Below are 19,567 nucleotides of genomic sequence, written 5' to 3'. Positions count from 1 at the left end.
TCCGCGTCCGGTGTGAACCAGGCGTTAGACAGTGATGTAATGGCGGACAAACGGTATCAGAGTGGCGCGCTTAAAAGAAAACTAAAGAATGAAAGACAGCAACGCAAAAAGGAAGTTCTCAGTAAAATGAAAAGGATTACTGGATTTTTTACACCCATGACACCACAGCCTGATGTGCAAGCGGAGAATCCAGAGGACAACAACCCGAACCCGCTGGAAGAAACGGTTGGAGACGATTTGAATTCACGAGCAGGGCAGCCCATCAATGAATCATCATCTCTTCAGTCAGAAACAGCGACCGAACAATGTCCAACTACAGATTCTTTATCCACTGATCCTGCTCGCTGGGGTAAAATTGATGGTCAATCCCTTTTTGAGTCTGGCTATAATGGCTGGAAACATGCAACCAGACGCATTGCCGAGCACGAGAATAGTGACAGTCATAGAGAGGCTATGTTTAATTACAGCAACAGAGCAGCAGCTGACGGAGTTATAGATTCTCAACTTAAAAAGCAGTTCGAGTCGCAATGCAATTATTGGAGTGAAGTTTTGCAAAGAGTGGTTGCAGTTGTAAAATTTCTGTCAGAGAGGGGATTGGCTTTCTGAGGCTCCAGTGAAATATTTGGTCGAGCTGACAATGGGAATTACATGGGAATCCTGGAACTGATCAGTGAATTTGACCCATTCTTGAAATCCCACATACAGATATATGGCAATGCTGGGGTAGGAACCCCCTCATATCTCTCATCAAAAACATGCGACGAATTTATCGAGCTAATGAGCAATAGAGTGATTTCTGAAATCATTGCTGAAGTGAAAGTGACACAGTACTTTTCCATTTGCATTGATTCAACTCCTGACATGACGCACATTGATCAGCTTACATTTATCATAAGCTATGAAGAGCGATTCTTAAAATTTCTCCCTATATCTAGCCACACAGGGAAGGCACTCTGTGATGCAGTGCTCACAGTTTTACATGAGATGGACAAAGATATCAGTAACTGCCATGGACAGTGCTATGATAATGCCGCAAACATGTCAGGAGTGTACAACGGGCTGCAAGCTCACATCAAAGACATTAATCCACTAGTAGAGTGGGTGCCGTGCGCCGCGCACACGCTTAATCTGGCTGGAGTTTATAGTGTAAACTGCTGCACAGAGACCGCCGATTTCATTCAGACTTTGTTCAACTTCTGCTCGAAATCCACAGCTAGATGGAAGGTATAGGCAGGTTTGCAGCCTAATGAAAACCGCATTGAGACACTAAAATCTCTCTCTGACACCAGGTGGGCTGCGCATGCACAGGCCACCAAGGCACTGTGCAGAAATTATGCCAATATTCAAGAGTCACTGATGAACATTGCAGAAGACAGCAAACAGAACCCAACAACACAAAATGATGCTTGGTCACTGCATAAAAAAATGAACAGGCTTGAGACTGCTTTTCTTTGCACTATGTGGAATTATGTTCTCCAACGCTTTCATGGGACAAGTGTTGCACTTCAAGCTGTGGATCTGGACCTGTGGAATGCTGTTGATTTGGTGAGGTCACTGCGGGAATATATTGTTGGTTTGAGAGATGAATTTGATGTGTTTGAAGACCAAGCAAAAGCAATGTCTCCCACCGTTTCAGCAACATACAAACAACACACAAAGACAAAGAAAACGCAAGACTCAAGTGGGTGAGACCTGAGGTTCACTCGTCAGGAAGAGAACGGTTCTCATCTGGTGTGTTTCTAGTTGTGATGGATAGGCTGCTGGCTGAACTTGATTGCTGTTTTCAGTCCTATAATGACCTCAACAGCACTTTTGGTTTCCTGAACAACATATCTACCCTCTCTGCAGAACATCTTCATAAAAAAGCAGCAGATCTACAGAAGAGATACCACACTGACCTGTACAGGGTTCCCACTCTAAACCAAATGTCAAATTCCCTGACTTTTCCCTGACTTTCACTGACTAAAAAGATGAATTTCCATGACCTATAATGAACGGCAAAACAGGCTGCTGTTTTGCGGAGCACCGAGCTGTTTTGTTTTGTAGAAAGCCTTTCTTTAAAGTGAATTTCATTTTGTATAAATTGTATCTTAATTTTAATAATTTTTTCATCAACCAATTGCCTGTATTTAATAAATGAGAAGCAAATATATAGCAGACAATATAATCCTGGAGGCGCCGGCGCGGTCACATGCATTGCATGTGAAATGGAGCGCATCTCATCATAAATTAACCGAAACTCGGTGTATGCCTCACATACATGAGAAATACACCTGAAGATAGCTTGGAATGTCTTTAAACTAGGGCTGTCAACTTCGGTTGATGCCATCTTGGTCGACTGACATTATCATTGGTCGACCAGTCGCATAATTTTTTTTTCACCAATAAAGAAATTTTCATTGATTTACCCCTTGATATTTATTCCTTTATATGCAGTTATATATTACTGTATTCTAAATATAATCAGCCTATGTTTTATCCCCAACTTTAAATGCTTTAATTTAGGCTATTTTGTAACAGCGCCACAGTTTAGAGCACCACGTAGAACACTCGGGAACCGCACCTGTGGCTGGCTGCACTGCTGCTTCGCGCTCAGTAAGGAATATAGGTAGTAATCTCTATGTGTTTGTCTGTCCATTTGCATTTTGATTATTTCGAGAACCGTTCATCCAATCAACTTCACAAGGGAGTGCAGTGTCGCATTTGGTGCAATATAGACAGACACGAGAGACGCGACACATTCAGAATTAATAGTAGGCTAAACAGTGCGAGCAGGAAGCGGCGCACCTCATGAGAGCAGGGCTATATTCTCCGAGAACGGACACTGCACTAGTGATATAAAACGCACACAGTCTGTTAACTTAAGCAATACTTTTAAGGTAGTCTAATATTTTTCTGACTAACAAATTACTGACACAGTAAAGGGTAGATTTAAATAAAGAAAAACTAAATTTAAATAAAGAAAACCGAAATTTAAATAAAAAAAAACGAAATTTAAATACAGAAAAAATTAAATTTAAATAAAGAAAAACGAAATTTAAATAAAGAAAAACGAAATTTAAATAGGCCTAAAGAAAAACTAAATTTAAATAAAGAAAAAACGAAATTTAAATAAAGAAAAACGAAATTAAGTTAGCCTAAATTAAAAAACTTTAGATTGATAATAACAGGTAAAAAGTCTAATACATTTTGTTTTTATTATTCTATTTTCCACAATGTCAAAGCAACAGCAGCAATACAAGCTCAGACATGCACTTTGGTCCATACAAACTCCGCTATTCTGCGCTCTAGCCAGAGAACACTCCCGTTGCTGGAACACTCAGGCGTCGGTTCTATTTCTAGCATGCACGCGTTTTCCACATTTTGATAAATGGAAACTAAAATTTAAAGCAACAAACTAAATTCCCTGATATTCCATGACTTGGACAAAAAATATATAAAATTCCCTGACTTTCAATGTCTGGAATAGACCTTTTAAAATTCCATGACATTCCAGAAATTCCATGACCCGTGGGAACCCTGCCTGTAAAATGAATTTTGTGAAGAAATCTTCCAGTTCAAAGAATTCATCTGCCATGATGAGCCATCATCTAGAAAACTACACACCATCTTCCCAAACGTGGATGTCGCTCTCAGACTTTACCTGACATTACCAGTCATAAATGCAAGTGGGGAGCGCAGTTTGGAGAAACTGAAACTAGTAAAAAATAGACTAAGATCCACAAATGTACAGCAGAAATTAAATCATCTCTGATGTCAATTGAGAGTGACCTTCTACGTAAAGTGGATTTGACTGATTTGATCAAAGACTTTGCTGCAAAGAAATCCAGAAGATGCCACTTCTAAATAGTACTATGTTAATATCTTTAAAATGAGATGACATACATGAAGTCATAACCTGATTACCTTTCTCTCTCTTTCTCTACCTTGCCTGTTGTTGTTTTAAATGATCAGCCTCTGGATTCTGTTGTTGATGTCATGCTTTCTTAAGATATGATAGTGTACTATTTTTATTTTATTTTATTGACTGTACATTTCTAATTTGTGTGCATAGTTTAGATTTTTCACTACAACACTCACCTACTCTCTTACGTACTACACACACACACACACACACACACACACACAATTTATCTTGCACTTTGTTCAATTAGTTATTTTGCTATATTCTTGCAATTGAAGGCACTTCCTATATTATAATTGCTATCTTATATTAGCCTACCACAACATTTTAACTAAGTTAGGCATGTTCTATGAGTTTTTATTTATGTATTTTTGATAGAGTACTAAATGACATCAAATGATCTTTAAAATGCCATGGTAATGAGAAAATGCTTATTTAATTTTGTTATATATTATACTCTAAGATTGTAATTTGTGATGTAGTAGACATACTGTAGGTCAAAGTCTGCCTAACACTACCTATATGTACACTGGAGATGTATACAATCTATACAATATGTCAGCACTTACCAATAAGTTTTTTTTAAAGATTTATACACTCATAGATTTAGCTATTTATATGTAATACAAATCATTTGTTATGATTGCAACCTTACAAGGCATTTGTTTGTTTTTCAATATGTTTTCCAGGTAAATAAGTGTTTTATTCTCATTCTGACCAAGACATTTGTGCATTGCAATAAACACATGATCACTTTGAACTTTTTTAATCATTATTTATTTATTGGAAAAAAAAATTCAAGCTTCAATCAGTGGTCATATAAATAAATTATTACGTTTTTTTAACATGTAACACTGTCTACAGTACCAGTCACCTTTTGAAAGTAGCTTTGTACTTCAAATAACGATTGGATCGATTATATTGTTACGCCACCAGATGACGACAAATAACTTTTAAAAAAACATTTGTCATTGAATCGTTCATTCAGGAGATTCGTTCAAAAATGCTGTTTCATCTATGAAACAAGTGTATTTGATTGAGGAATTGAATCATTCATTCAAACCCAAGTTTTTTTTTTAAATAATTAAGATTAATTAAAACATTTTTAATAGACTTCAGCAATTAACATAAATTGTTATTTTGTTTAGTTGTTTGTTCAGAATCGTGATCTCTATTTTTATTCTCAGTTTATCCAGAATTGTGTAGCTCTAATACATAGCTTGTGTGTGTATCATTTTGTTCTATTTAAAGTAATGTATAGAAGGTAGGGCCCGAAAGTGACCCAAGCCCAAGGGCCCCCACCACCCTAAGTATCAGTGGACTACACAAAAAATCACATACTCAGAATTATAAACATAAGTATTTTTATAAATCAATAATTTCAAACAAATCTATTGTATTGGATTCCACATAAACAAAACAACGACACTCACATTTACACTCCAGTTCAAAACAAAACAGTAAACACAATGTTTAAGATAGGGTCATGCAAGAAATCAGTTCCTAAAGAAACCACAAATCCAAACAATAATTGTTCAAATATATGACAGCAAAAATGTTCTATTCAAATGGGCTTCTTTGCAGTAGCTTGCTTGATGTAGTTTTTCATTGTTGCATTTTTTTCTTGCATGATGCATCTCACATCTTGCATGGTGATGTCAGGGAACTTTGACAGAGCATAGTCTGTGAGTTAAAACACACACACACACACACACACACACACACACACACACACACACACACACACACACCAGCATCTGCAGTCTCACTGTATGAGGACAATCCACATGATCTTCATCTCCAGAGCTGCTCTTCAGAGTCACTTCACAAGCTTTTCCCCGTTTCATCTGAGGAAAACTACTGTCAAATACACACTGAAACTAATTGATTACATTTAAAAGAAAGTTTTAATTCATTTCAAAAGACGCCATATTTGATGATACATTTGTATTACAGTTTTTTCGATTGCTAAACGACAGTGGGCACAACTGGAGTCACATGTGCAAAACTCTAACTACAGTCTGCACAGCAGCAGTTCATGTGGACCAGACTCTAGTTCGTTTTTCATTGCTTGAACACAGTTTTCAAAACTCTACACACTTATCCCATGACTTTAACCACAACCTGCACAACACTGTGGATTTACAGCACTTTGTTCAAACGCTAACACACTGCTGTCAAAACTGTGAACCACACATTCAAAACAGAATAGATTTCAGCCTTGTGCCTTTCAAACACTGCTGATTGCAATTTCAGCTGAAAGGCTCCCATACACAAAATAAATATATTTGAAATATATTTTTGGAATATATGCAAATATTCTAAATTGGCCCAATAAATATATTTTAGTTAAATATATGTAAATATATTTCACACTTACTGTAACATCATATTTTTGTTATATTTCAGAATATATTTCAAAATGATAAATATAAGTGACCAACAATGCAAATATATTTCAATGTATTTGGAATATATGCCACATATATTTTCGACACTTTACGTAAAATATATTTCAATATATCGTTTTTCTGTATGGGTGGAGGTGGAAAGTGTTTGGTCACCACCCACATGACCAAATGTCTCTTTTGGAAGCCATGCGTGCCGGATGTGAGGACACGACTGCCAGGGATGGATAAGGCACTCCAGAAGGTTCTTCCCCAGGTGCATGGCAAGAGAGAACATTAGATGTGATGTTGATGAAAACCTGTGGCCTGATGCTAGAGAGAGGCAGGATTAGCCCCTCAATTATTTGTTTGAATTACATTACATTACATGTTCGTATGTACTTTTAGTTCCTACCTTTTTTTTTCTCATTACTGTAATTCCGTAAATTACTACAGACTATTGAAGCAAACTGCTTATTTTCATTTACCTTAAAGAATTGTTATGTTCTAAAAAATTTAAATAAATCATGTGAAAGAATGTCACTCTTTTCTTTGAAGGAAATATTACTTTGTATGAAGTCATTGAAATTGTTCAAAATGTAAAGATGAAAAGTTTGTATTTTCTGTATTGGTGTTTGATGCTAGTGTTTTTACTCTCAGTGTGTTCTGAGTGACAGTGTGTGTTATCTCAGTGAGGGTTGTGCAGTGTTTGAGCTGTGTGTTAAGAGTTGTGTTGCTTGGAGTGAGTTTTGCAGGTGATGTGAACTGTTTAGCTCAGGTGACTGTTGGTAGTGCAGACTGTAGTTAGAGTTTTGCACATGTAGCTCCAGTTGTGCTCACTGTCGTTTAGCAATCGAAAAAAACTGTAAAACATATAACATAGAATCCAGAAAAATATAATAAAAACACGCTTTAGGGAAAAATAAAAAAAAGTTGGGCCCTAAATTAAAAGGTAGCTTACTCTGTGGAGTTTAATTGTGAACAAACAAATCATGATGGTATTTTTGGCCATATCGCCCAGTTCTAGCTGTGAATCATGAATCATTTGTGTCCTAATACAAAACAAAAGGATTGAATGTATAATAAATGCAAACCTCAGGATGTCAGTCATATACATTATCCAGCATCTTAGATAATAGTCCAGAAACAGGGAATATAACAGATGCACTGCTGAAATGTCTATTTAAGAGGTTTTAAACAGGATTTAGAGATGTGGTATAATATCCCGCTCCAGTGCAGTAGGTGTCGGTGTGCAACTGTTCAGCTGTTCCAAACCCTCCTGTAAAACACACGAAGAAGAGGAAAACGAAAGTAACAACACCTGTTGACACCTAAACCTGTTGCTGACTAATAACACTCGCGGCCATTTATGTGTTTAATCCACAATCCATCGAGACCAAGAAGAGATTCTGAGAACGACGCGCGCGGACTGACAACAAGCATTACTGAGTTTAAAATACTGATGAATTATCTTCTTAGTGGACAAGACTGCAAGTAAGTTTAATACATTCTCCATTACAGTCATTTGTAATTATTAGGAACTTTATATTGTATATTAAGCATGATTTAAATGTGAAGTTACCAGGGCTGCCAACTTTTGAGTTTAGCTTGGAGTAAAAATATGATAAATATGTAATATAGTGCTCAGCAAAATCTCCTCTCTAGCTATTTTTTCTATTCAATTAACATGCTATGGTAATTAAATGGCTTTCCTGAGGTAAATGTAACGTTATGTGTGACATAATTGTTCTCCTGCTGTTATATTGACCTCTTTCCGTGGTTGAAAAACACTAACTGGTCGATATTATGTATACTTTAGGTAAGTTGTACTGCGTCTTTAAATAAAAAAGTAACAGATGATCGGTTCACGTGCACTTGAACTGAGGCGCTCAGCGATCTGTCACGTCACATTTACAAGCGCCAAACGTATTTTTGTCTGAATTTCGTAATAAAATTGACGGAATCTAAGAGCTGAGAAGTAGTTTAATATTAAAAGTAAGTTACCTCTTTGCTCCGCAATTTTTCTGTGCGTGAGAAAATGGATGTGTGGCGTGAGAGCGTGTGAAAAGTGTCAATTGCGTGAGTCTCACGCTCAATGCGTGAGAGTTGGCAGCCCTGAGTTACAGAAGGCTGTTCTTCTGCTACTCCGAACAGACGAAGAATCTGCCAGAAATGACAATCGTTTGAAGTTAAACCACAAAAAACGTTATTGATAAAGGGTTATTGAAAACAAATATGTTTTTGAAAGTTCTTACATTTCCTCGTTTTTGTTGTTTTTGTGATGTGAAATGAAAGTATTTTTGAAGCAGACATTTACAGTAGACAGACAGATGAAGCCTGACGTCAATGAACAACAATCTGCTGTTATTAAACTGAATATTTCAGTTCATATATAGCAATTATGATTAGTAGTTATACAGTATTTATTTTATAATTTTAGTTACTTCTACTTAATCGGATATTTTAGGATCATTTGAAAGTAATGAAATCAACCATCATTGTGAACTTGAAGTAATGATTAAATGACAAACGATTCAACAATTAATAAAGATTGTGTAAAAATGATTGTAAAATGATATTATATTGTAATAGAGAATTCAACAAATTGGGTTCAGTTTTCCCAGCACAGTGTAAATTTCTGTTCCCCAATGAATGTATATTTAGAGTCAGTTAAACTCATTAAACAATCAGAAATGATTAAGTCCATTCGGTTATTTTACACGGCAATATATTTGTCTGTAACTCACTTTATTTTATAGATTGTTTTTGCTGTTGCTGTTGTTGCTGATAACTCCGCATTCTTCATTATTGTCTTAGATAAGATGTTCTTCATCTGTGTAAAATGGTGTCATTTCCAGGTGATGCTGAAGGATTGAGTGTTTCCAGAAAGCAGTGCTGATCAGTTTTCAGTGTCAGTTTAGCTGCAGTATGTCAGAGGAAAGAGGAAAGGACTCTCTCTCTCAGATGAGTCTCTCAGAGAAACACAGGTAAGACTGCGTCTGTTTTCATCAGTTTAAACTCGACTGGACTTTGTGTTTTCCTGTCAATAACCAAACTTTAAGAATTGTTCTATATTTGCAAATGCTTTGCACAACTTTTGAACTTCTTAAATTAACACTGGAATTATCTATAAAGCCCTGTTTGCTCTATAGAAAATATCACAGTTAATAATTTGTTAATAACCTTCTAGACGTTGAATTAATCCAAATAAATTACTTTAGTTTTTAGATCATAAAATTATTGATAGACATTAGAAAAACAACTATATTTTTTTATTTATGTAACTATACATTTCTGCTCTCTTTTCTGTCAATAAACAAAAACTTGACATGTTTTCATAAATGATGGTCAAGTATCTTTTAAATCCTCAACATATTTAATCTCACTCATGTATATTAAATAAATTGTTCAACTAATGTGAGCCAGTAAAATAAAATTATTGTTAACTATAAAACTGTTGATTATGTGAGTGTGTGTATTTCTGTGGAGGATTAGATTAAGACACAGATGTGTTTCACACACAGTAGATCCTCCTTTACTGAAGTGTTTTCTCTCTCTCTGTTCTTTGTGTCATCAGTGTAAGATCAGGCTCACATGTGTCCAGCTCTGTGTCTCTGAAGAGTGATCGGTCTAAAGGAGAACCACCAAACTTCAGTGAAAAAATACCATCATCTAATAAAAGGTATTTTGTGTGTTTACAGTACATTATATTGTTGTATTATTTTCCCACAGTGGTGTATGTGATTGAACTTGACTGAGTAAAACTACAAGTCACAATAAAACTCAATTCCTGGGAATCTTATGAAACTCATTCCAGTAACACAATTACACAGGCAGCCACAAGGAGGCATAAATTCACTATGGAAAATAGATCATGCAACTAAACATGTCCATCCATCCAAACATGGTCATAAATGGACAAATGCACAGCTATACTGCATTTGATTACTATTTGCAGCATTAAACCTTTTCAAATGAGACTAAAGTATCTCCTGTAGTAAAGTGTTTTCTCTCTGTTCTTTGTGTCATCAGTGTAAGATCAGGCTCACATGTGTCCAGCTCTGTGTCTCTGAAGAGTGATCAGTCTAAAGGTAGACCACCAGACTTCAGTGAGAAAACACCATCATCTAATAAAAGGTATTGTAACCCCATCATCTCACAAGGGATGAGGAGAACTCAGAAAGGGCCACAACCACAGTGTGTTTTGTTGCAAAATATAACAAAGTTTATTATACAAGATTCACAAAAAGCACATGGGGTAATCAGAGATGGCAAAGAGAATAAAAAAACAAACAAACAAAATTGTAACCGTTACAGACAACAGGGTTCCCAATCCTATCCAATGGAAATTGCTCTGAAACTATGTGCACACTCACAAGATCAATAAACACACTTTCACTCCAACCTCCACAAGTGTAAAGTAAATCAAAGCACTACCATCTGTTCCCAAAACCTTACAGAGTAAATCACATACCAGAAAATGGGAACCCCACCGTCAGTTGTAGGTCCACAACAAACAAAACAAAAACAAAATAAAACAAAAACAAAAAACAAACAAAGACAATTAAATTAATCCCTTTACCACTTCCATACACAAGACCCAATTCAACATTAAAGTCATCTCTTCAGACACCCATTAAGCCACCAATGCTTTCAATAAAGTAAACGGCAATCATGCATCATCTGTAAAGAAAACAAAGAAAGAATACACATTGATATTTGCCCTATAAAATATTTACAAGGATTAAATAAAACCTTAAAACCACTAAAACATAAAAAACAATTTACAAATATAAAATAAAAATAAAACTTAAAACCAAATCTCCCTATTAAATAATTCAATTAATATCAGTACCTGTATTCTCAAATATATCTGCTTAATTCTCTGAGGCACCAATCAACACCATTCCCAAAAGAACACTAAAACAGAAAACAAATACAAACATATTAAAACTAGACAAACTCACTATGGTCTCATAAATCACAACAACCCTTACCTTCCCACTTCAGTTCTATAATCAACTTGGTTTTTCATCTGCTATTACACAGCCTTGAAAGACACCAAACAGCTTTTCCTGTTTGCCACATGGTACCACAAAGAGGAAGTCTAACCAGTTTGGTTTCCCTTTATAGTGTCTTAATTCATGGGATTTGTAGTCCATCCAATTTGTAGTCCTTCTCCTACCCTATTACAGTATTTTGTGTTACTAATTTTTTGTCACACATTGACTGTGTTTAAAAGTTGTATCAGTGAATACCAATCATGAAACATGTTTAGATCAAATATTTGTCAGAGTATTCACAGCTAATGCTTATTTCTCTTTCTGTAAAATGTCAGTTAGTATTTTATTTTACTAATGTGATTACAGGCTTCAATATGAGACATTAAACTCAGACGTTCAGACTCACGGGAACCACAAGAATTTCAAAGACAATCTTCTAGGAATCTTCCAGGTAGGAAAACACTTTTTTATAAGTGTTTAATATTTCTAACTAACAAATATGTTATTGAACAAAGAAATTTAATAATTTTTTTCTTGATCACTTATTTTTCCTTTTAAACACATTTTAGCTCAACATTGTTAGCATGTTAGTCTTTTAAATGGATTTTTTATGTACATGTATTATAATTATTGAATAAATAGTGTTGACCAAATGTAGATGTACAATTTGCCTTAAATTGTGTTACTCTGTCTTTTCTCTTACTTTTGTTTGTAGGATCTTGAGAGAAAAATAATCACATTTCTGAAGAATGAGCTGGAGAAGTTTAAGAAAATATTACAAAAAGAGAACACACAACACTTTGTGAAGGACTTTAATGAGAACAGATCCAGTATCAAAGAATCAGCTCTTGATCTCACACTACATTACCTGAGAGAGATGAAGCAAGATGAAGCTGCTGATGCTCTAGAAGGTTAGAGACTCATGATCATCTGTCTGATTTTCTTTTATAAATGTAGGAGAGAAAATGAAGACTAAAACTATCTATTGTCTGTTCCTGTGTTTAGATGAGCTGTTCTTCATTCCTCAGCTGAAATGTGGCCTAAAGAAGAAGTATCAATGTGTGTTTGAAGGAATTGCGAAGCAAGGTGACTCCACACTTCTGAATAACATCTACACAGATCTCTATATCACTCAGGGCGGCAGTGAACAGGTCAATACTGAACATGAGGTGAGACAGATTGAAGTTGCTTCCAGGCGTCATGAAGCACAAGAGATACAGGTTGAATGCACAAATTTGTTTGAAGCTCCTGAACAAGACAAGGAGATCCGAACTGTACTGACAAAAGGAGTTGCTGGCATCGGGAAATCAGTCTCTGTGCAAAAGTTTGTTCTGGACTGGGCTGAAGGAAAAGAAAATCAAGATATCCGCTTCATATTTCCTCTTCCATTCAGAGAGATGAACTTAAAGGAGAAAGAAAAACTGAGTTTGATGGACCTTATAACTCAATTTTTCCCAGAGACAAAAGGACTGAACCTTACAAGAAGGAATCAGTTCAAAGTGCTGTTCATCCTTGATGGACTGGACGAATGTCGCCTTCCTCTGAAGTTTGATTGTAATGAGACGTGGCGTGATGTATCGTCACCAGCCTCTCTGGATGTTCTCCTAACGAACCTCATGAAGGGAAATCTGCTTCCTTCCGCTCTCATCTGGATCACCACCAGACCAGCAGCTGCCAGTAAGATTCCTCCTGACTGTATCGACCGGCTGACAGAGATACAAGGATTCAGTGACGCACAAAAGCAAGAGTACTTCAAAAAAAGATTCACTGATGAGAATCAGGCCAACACAATCATAGATCATGTTAAACAATCAAAGAGTCTCTTTATCATGTGCCACATCCCAGTCTTCTGCTGGATTTCAGCCACGGTTCTCCAGAACATTCTGGAGGAGAAAAGAAATAATGATGTGAAAAACACTCAGGCTGATGCGATCTCTAAAACACTGCAGGAATCAAACACTGAAGACGCTCCCAAGACTCTGACACAAATGTACACACACTTTCTCCGCTTTCAGATCCAGCAGAGCCACCGAAAGTATGATGGAGAATACGCACCAGATGTTTCCTGGGATAAAGACGCCATCCTTTCACTGGGGAAACTGGCATTTCATCAGCTGGAAAGAAGCAACCTGATCTTCTATGACACAGACCTGGAAGCCTGTGGTATTGACGTCTATAAGGCATCAGTGTACTCAGGCATGTGTACCCAGATCTTTAAGGAGGAAACAGGGATCGTTCTTGGTACCATGTACTGCTTCGTTCACTTGAGCATTCAAGAGTTTATTGCAGCCCTTTATGCACATCTGTTTCTAGACATCAACAAGACAAGTGTGTTTGATCATGAGTCTACAGAACAGGAAAACAGAAATGAAACCATGATTGATTTACTCAAGACTGCAGTGGACAAGGCGCTCGAGAGTGACAATGGACACCTGGACCTTTTCCTTCGCTTCCTCCTCGGTCTGTCACTCCAGTCCAATCGACGACTCTTACGAGGTCTGTTGACACAGCAAGACGGCAATGACCAGAGCAACAAGGAAATAGTTCAGTACATCAAGCAGAAATTAGAAGATGATCTTCCTGCAGAGAGATCCATCAATCTGTTCTACTGTCTAAATGAACTGAACGACCAAACTCTGGTGAAAGAGATTCAGTCCCACCTTAGCAAAGGAAGTCTCTCATCTGGTGACATTTCACCTGCCCAGTGGTCTGCTTTAGCCTTTGTGTTGTTGACATCAGAGGAAGAGCTGGAGGAGTTTGAGCTTCAGAAATTCAAGAAATCAGACGAGTGTCTCATTAGATTATCGGCAGTCATCAAAACCTCCAGAAGAGCTCTGTAAGTCTTTTAATATACTTTCTCATGTTTAGCTCACATCTGAAAAATGCATTTATCTACATTACTCTATAGTGATTCCCCATCATAAACATGAACCTATACCTGTAAAGCTTGTGTGTGTGTGTGTGTGTGTGTGTGTGTGTGTGTGGAGACAGTTTATCAAACCTTAAAGGGGTGGTTCAGGATTTTGAACATCGGACCTCATTTCCAAGTTAGCCTGTGTGTTATTTATCAGTGGAGACAGTTTTCAAAAATGTTCACCCAGTCCTTCCAGTTGCATAGTTCGCCGGTGCTAGGCTAGCGCGATTCAACGGTATATGCTAGCCTGCCATTAAAAACAGTTTTACCCACTCCACAGTACACCAAAAGCAAATCAGTTATAACGCCAGACTACCAATGTAAATGTCTGTTGAGAGAATAATGTTAGAAATCAAACTACCCTTTCATCGCATTGCAATAGTTATACATTGTTCCCGTATTTATTAGCACAGTCTACAGCAGCGGCAGAGTGATATTAAGTTACCTAGGCAACCAAGAGAGCCGGTTCACATGACAATCTCGCAAGTGTATTTACCTGTTGTGTTTACTTTTCGGGCGCAGTACTACTAACCGGAGGAAAGTAAAATTCCGCCGCTGCTGAGAAACTAGTCCCTGTAAATGTAATGCGATCATTGAGATGCAAGAGTAGTTTGATTTCTAACATTATTCTCTCAACAGACATTTACATCGATAGTCTGGCGTTATAATTTATTTGCTTTTGGTTTACTGTGGAGTGGGTAAAACAGTTTTTAATGTCAGGCTAGGCAGATACCGTTGACTTGCGCTAGCCTAGCACCGGTGAACTATGCAACTGGAAGGACTGGGTGAAAAATGTTGCAAACTGTCTCCACTGATAAATAACACCTAGGCTAACTTGGAAATGAGGTCTGATGTCCAAAATCCTGAACCACCCCTTTAAGACAAAATATAAAATACCATGTAAAAATGTTTGCATGTTTGTTTTGTATCATATGATACACCAGACTTGTATGACTTATATAGAATTATATATATTAGCTCATACTCATACTTGTGGAAGAAAAATACATATTTTATTCATATACCCAAACTGGGGGGAAAAAATGTAATTTGGTACAGATGTTATTTATATTGCCAAAAAGTAAGATGAAATTCTGAAAGGTTATAGCATAAAATATTGAGTTTTTTATAATACAACCTACTTAAAGTACATATATATTACCACATCATATATTAGTTGTCTTTCTGTTTCACCCAGTAATCTGATATTTTAAATGCTTATTTCTATGAGTAATTCTGTAGTTTAATGTAATAATAATGTAATGCAATATGTAGATTGAGAGATTTACAAATAAAACATTTATCAAAAGCCTGTTGTATCATATTTGATGTACACATTTTAAGATGTTTTTTCAGCAAAAAAGTTTACATTTTTTTATCGCTCTAAATCTCTTTTTTCATAAAATTTTTTAAATATATATTTCTAATTTAGTAATTAAGTAAAATAACTATAAATTTCACATCAGCAATTGTTATGGATGCTTTTTTACTATCTTTAAATTAATGATATATCACCCATTGGCCACCCTGCTCTCTAAGATATCGGCATCAGCCATCGGTTGACCTTAATCTTGAAATATTAAAAACAAATAACATTTCTTAGGTCCTTAGGTTTAAGTAATCTTAGCTTTACTTAAATCATTAAAGATTTTATGTCAAAAAGACATGTACATGTGAATGAAGGTGCATGTACATTTTTAGAATTATAGTGAAAGGCCTTTAACTTGCCATAAAAGTGTGAACTGTCTCATATAATGGTGTCGGTGCAGTCAAGTCAATAATACTGTTGAATACTAAGTGTCCCCAACTAAGCAAGACAGAGGCAACAGTGGCAAGAACCTAAACTCACTCAGGTGACATAAATACTAGATATAAAAGCTTTACACAAATATTTTTTCAAACATGTTTAATTTTATCTAGGATATTTGTCACTGAATAAAAAACACTAATGTACAGGAAATAGTAGTTTGTGAAGATGAATGTTAGTTTAACTCAGCCTCTTTGCTGTATGTGCTGTTTATGTAAACAATAAATGGAAAATGTATTTAATATTTGTATATAGAAAATGTATTGTGTGTGTTTCATCTAATTCTGTGTTGTGACTCATTGTAGGTTAAATGATTGTAACTTAACAGACAAAAGCTGTTCAGCTCTGGCTGCAGTTCTTGGATCAGATACCAATCTGAAAGAGCTGAATATGAACAATAATATTCTGCAGGATTCAGGAGTGAAGCTGCTCTGCACTGGACTGAAGAATATAAAGTGTAAATTGGAAATACTGAGGTAAGTTGAGCCACGGGAGTCACATGACTGGAGTGAGGTGCGATGACTGACAGGGCGATGTCGGAGGCAAAAGCACGAGAGAACTTTTGTGAAAAATTCAAAGATCTTTTATTTATTTGTTACAACGTGGGTATACCATATCAATCCTGTCATTGTGCTATTTTATTGTTGTTGTGTTTTTTTACATTGAGTAATATTGATGTGACATTCAATAAAAAAAAGGAAAGATCTAACATTAAATAGCAGAATAAGAGCTACAGATCTTGAGGATCATTGGCAAATATCTTTTCTTGTAAAATAAGTGTTCCACACGGCTCTGGGGGGTTAATAAAGGCCGGAAGCTAGTTATTTTAGTCAATAAAGTTTTAAATTAGGATATTTCTCTTACACGAACGCATCGCTTCACTCCTGAAGGCCTTTATTAACCCCCCAGAGCCGTGTGGAGCACTTCTATCATGGATGGATGCACTTTGATGGACTTGAAAAAAATACTGCCATTCACTGCCATTATAAAGCTTGGAAGAGCCAGGACATTTTTATATATAATTCTGATTGTATGTATTCATCTGAAAGTAGAATGTCATATACACCTAGGATGACTTGAGGGTGAGTAAATCATTGGCTAATTTTCATTTTTGGGTGAACTATCCCTTTAACACCTGGTACTGCACTGTAATGCAAATAATTGCAAGGGATTATAATATTTAGTGGATAAAGTATTTTCTATATATGTATATTCTACTTCTTATAAGTTAACACATCAATTGTGCTGTTTTTGTTTATAATAATTTATACTTCAGTGATGTAATCATTAGTTGCATACATAGTGTTGAGTCAGAATTCAGATGATTCTGTCAGAGCTGGTAAATCTGCCACAGAATGGAGGGTGAGGTCTTGTAAAAATCACTTCTCTTAATATTTTATGCGACAGGATTAATGTATTTTAGTGCTTTCGAGGGAGCTGTGTATCTTTGATTCTGCTTTTAGTTTTGCAGGTAGTCTAGTCTAACACTTCCTCTAGTTTATGAGTGTTTTACACCACTGTGAAGGTATTTTGGTCCATTTGTCCCACTCCTCCTTACAAAGCTGCTTTAGCTCAGTGACATTTGTAGACTTTCCAGCATGAGCTGTGTTTCACGTACTTCCACATTTCAATGGAGTTGAAGTCTGGACTTTAACCCTCTGGAGTCTGAGCGGTTTTCTGGGCCCTGGAGGTGTTCTGACATGCACTGACATTTGTGCTTTTTTCAGTTATTTATAAACATGTTAATGGCAAAGGTGTAAATTCACTCTATATAGCACAAACAGGGCTACCAAAATATGTGATCACCATGCATGTATATTTTTGAATTTTTAAGAGAATAATGTTTATGCGTGGTTATTGAAAAAAATAAAAATGAAAGTTGCTGAAATAAGACCACAAAACTCATAATAAATATGTGTCAATAATACTTTTGACTAATGGATGTTGTCGCTTCGAGTTCTAGCTTCAAAATTATGTGAAAATAGTCTTGCTTAATAACACACTTGCTTACATAAAACAATACATTGATTTAAATTGATGCAAAACAGGTTTTGCTTGGAAAGCCAATATGCGAGGGGGGCGTGAACGAGGAGTGGTTTACACCTTAGAATACAATGTCCCACCCATAATTAGCCATTCATTCAGGTGTGACACTGACTGAGCCACAATGCAAGGACAAAAGATATATTTAGAAGAAGACTTATATTGACCATTTAAGATTTTGCTTACATCTATCTTGTAAATATGTTTTGCTATTTTATTAAAAAGGTTACAATTACAACAATAATTACAATTTCAACAATATTTCAAGTGTACTCTTTCTTTGTAAAAAAAAATTATTATAGGCCTACATTTTATCTATGTATTCAGTAGTTTGAATATAGCCAACATTGGAACAGCTAACATCTTAGTTGATGACTTTATTTTTGACAAAAATAGTATTTTATATAGAAATTGCTAAACAAAAGCTTATTTGATGTGGCAGTATATTCTACAGTAAAAACTGTACCCAAATCTAGTCAACAAAATGTTGTCTTTCATATTTCGCCTGACTGTAACGTTGTTTTTATGAAATATTAGGGCATATGTTAATTTGCAGTTTAATACGTTGCTTATACAAATAGCCTACATTTTATTTCAACATATTTCAGTCGATTTTTACTCATCTCAGTATAGCAATACAGTTTGCTAAAACATCATCATTCATTCACACATGCGATTTAAATTTAAACTGTCTTTTTGTGAGCTGTGGTAAAGAGCGCGCATCTCTGCCGTTAATTCATTCATAAACAGAAACCCGATTCACGTGAGAAGGAAAAAAACTTACTACAGCATTCCTCAGCTCGCTCCTCGATATATCCGCACTTCTGAGGTACATTTTCCATTATTATTATTCCTCACAGCGCTGCGAGACGGTGTAAACAAGTAATGATCTGAATAAACTTGTGTTTCTCGAGCTGATATGGGGGCGTTCACAGGATTGCGCTGTGGATTGCCTCAGACATTTGCGTTTGAATAGCGTGCGCTCTCCGTGGGCAGAGTCACATTACATTTGAATCAGCTGCAATGAGCTCGACTGGAATCGCTCTCTTTTAATACAGATTTCACAAGATGAGAATATTTGTTTTTTATATAAATTACTTCATTTAAAAGAAGAGAATTCAAGCTTCATACCTGTGTGTCTGTATGCCTGTTTGACTGAGTATTCGCTCAGTTATTGTTCATTTTCGGACGCGTTTCAGAATGGACTTTACTGGCAGAGAGAAGGCAGAACTCGCTTCATGTTTATTTTTCTTTATTTGGCAAAAAGCAGAACACTTTGTTTTTATTGTGAGTATACACAAAAATAATACACATTTAACAGAATCGATTGATGTATGAAACTCCTATGGAAAATCAAAGTCAACAGAGTATTTATGAGTTTCTTTTACACTGATAAAAAAAAAGCGAGCTGGTATCGCCGGCGATACCGTCGACCTCAGGGGGTTAATTAGGCCATTCCCAAACTTTAATTTTTTCATTTTCCGACCATTAACAGGTTACTTGTTGTGA

General features: G+C 36.0%; 2 protein-coding genes and 1 long non-coding RNA gene across 3 annotated transcripts in view; 2 read left to right on the top strand and 1 right to left on the bottom strand.

Annotated features, from left to right (window-relative positions):
- The first annotated feature begins 7,579 nt into the window (after nt 1–7,579).
- Nucleotides 7,580–11,058, top strand: LOC311091626 (uncharacterized protein). Its single transcript, XM_084127628.1, has 4 exons — nt 7,580–7,785; nt 9,150–9,278; nt 9,869–9,973; nt 10,324–11,058. The coding sequence occupies exons 2-4, from the start codon at nt 9,220–9,222 to the stop codon at nt 10,676–10,678; spliced, it is 519 nt and encodes a 172-aa protein (XP_083983754.1). The 5' UTR covers nt 7,580–7,785; nt 9,150–9,219; the 3' UTR covers nt 10,679–11,058.
- Nucleotides 10,501–11,459, bottom strand: LOC311091627. The gene is made up of 3 exons (XR_014608131.1): nt 11,289–11,459; nt 11,147–11,211; nt 10,501–10,974 (listed from the first exon to the last, which is right to left on the bottom strand). It is a non-coding gene; the product is annotated as an uncharacterized lncRNA (long non-coding RNA).
- Nucleotides 11,460–11,622: 163 nt separating this feature from the next.
- Nucleotides 11,623–19,567, top strand: part of LOC311090436 (NACHT, LRR and PYD domains-containing protein 3-like) — a gene marked incomplete at its 5' end in the record, with an annotated part of 32,482 nt that continues 24,537 nt past the window's right edge. Inside the window, 5 exons of the mRNA XM_084125693.1 lie at nt 11,623–11,628; nt 11,674–11,745; nt 12,010–12,205; nt 12,300–14,130; nt 16,321–16,491. Coding sequence (XP_083981819.1) covers nt 11,623–11,628; nt 11,674–11,745; nt 12,010–12,205; nt 12,300–14,130; nt 16,321–16,491 — 2,276 coding nt within the window. The remainder of the gene's footprint in view (nt 11,629–11,673; nt 11,746–12,009; nt 12,206–12,299; nt 14,131–16,320; nt 16,492–19,567) is intronic.

This window comes from Abramis brama (genome assembly GCF_963993115.1).
Source record: "Abramis brama genome assembly, chromosome: 10".
Taxonomy (NCBI): Eukaryota; Metazoa; Chordata; class Actinopteri; order Cypriniformes; family Leuciscidae; genus Abramis; species Abramis brama.
The sequence above is the reverse complement of the archived record's forward strand: the minus strand, read 5'-3'. Positions and strand labels throughout refer to the sequence as shown.

Bases quoted from the DNA above. Each gene is read 5' to 3' on its own strand.
- LOC311091626 (XM_084127628.1), top strand. From the start codon at position 9,220: ATGTCAGAGGAAAGAGGAAAGGACTCTCTCTCTCAGATGAGTCTCTCA. The intron at 9,279-9,868 runs GTAAGACTGCGT...TTGTGTCATCAG, and splicing joins AGTCTCTCAGAGAAACACAG to TGTAAGATCAGGCTCACATG. The intron at 9,974-10,323 runs GTATTTTGTGTG...TTGTGTCATCAG, and splicing joins ATACCATCATCTAATAAAAG to TGTAAGATCAGGCTCACATG.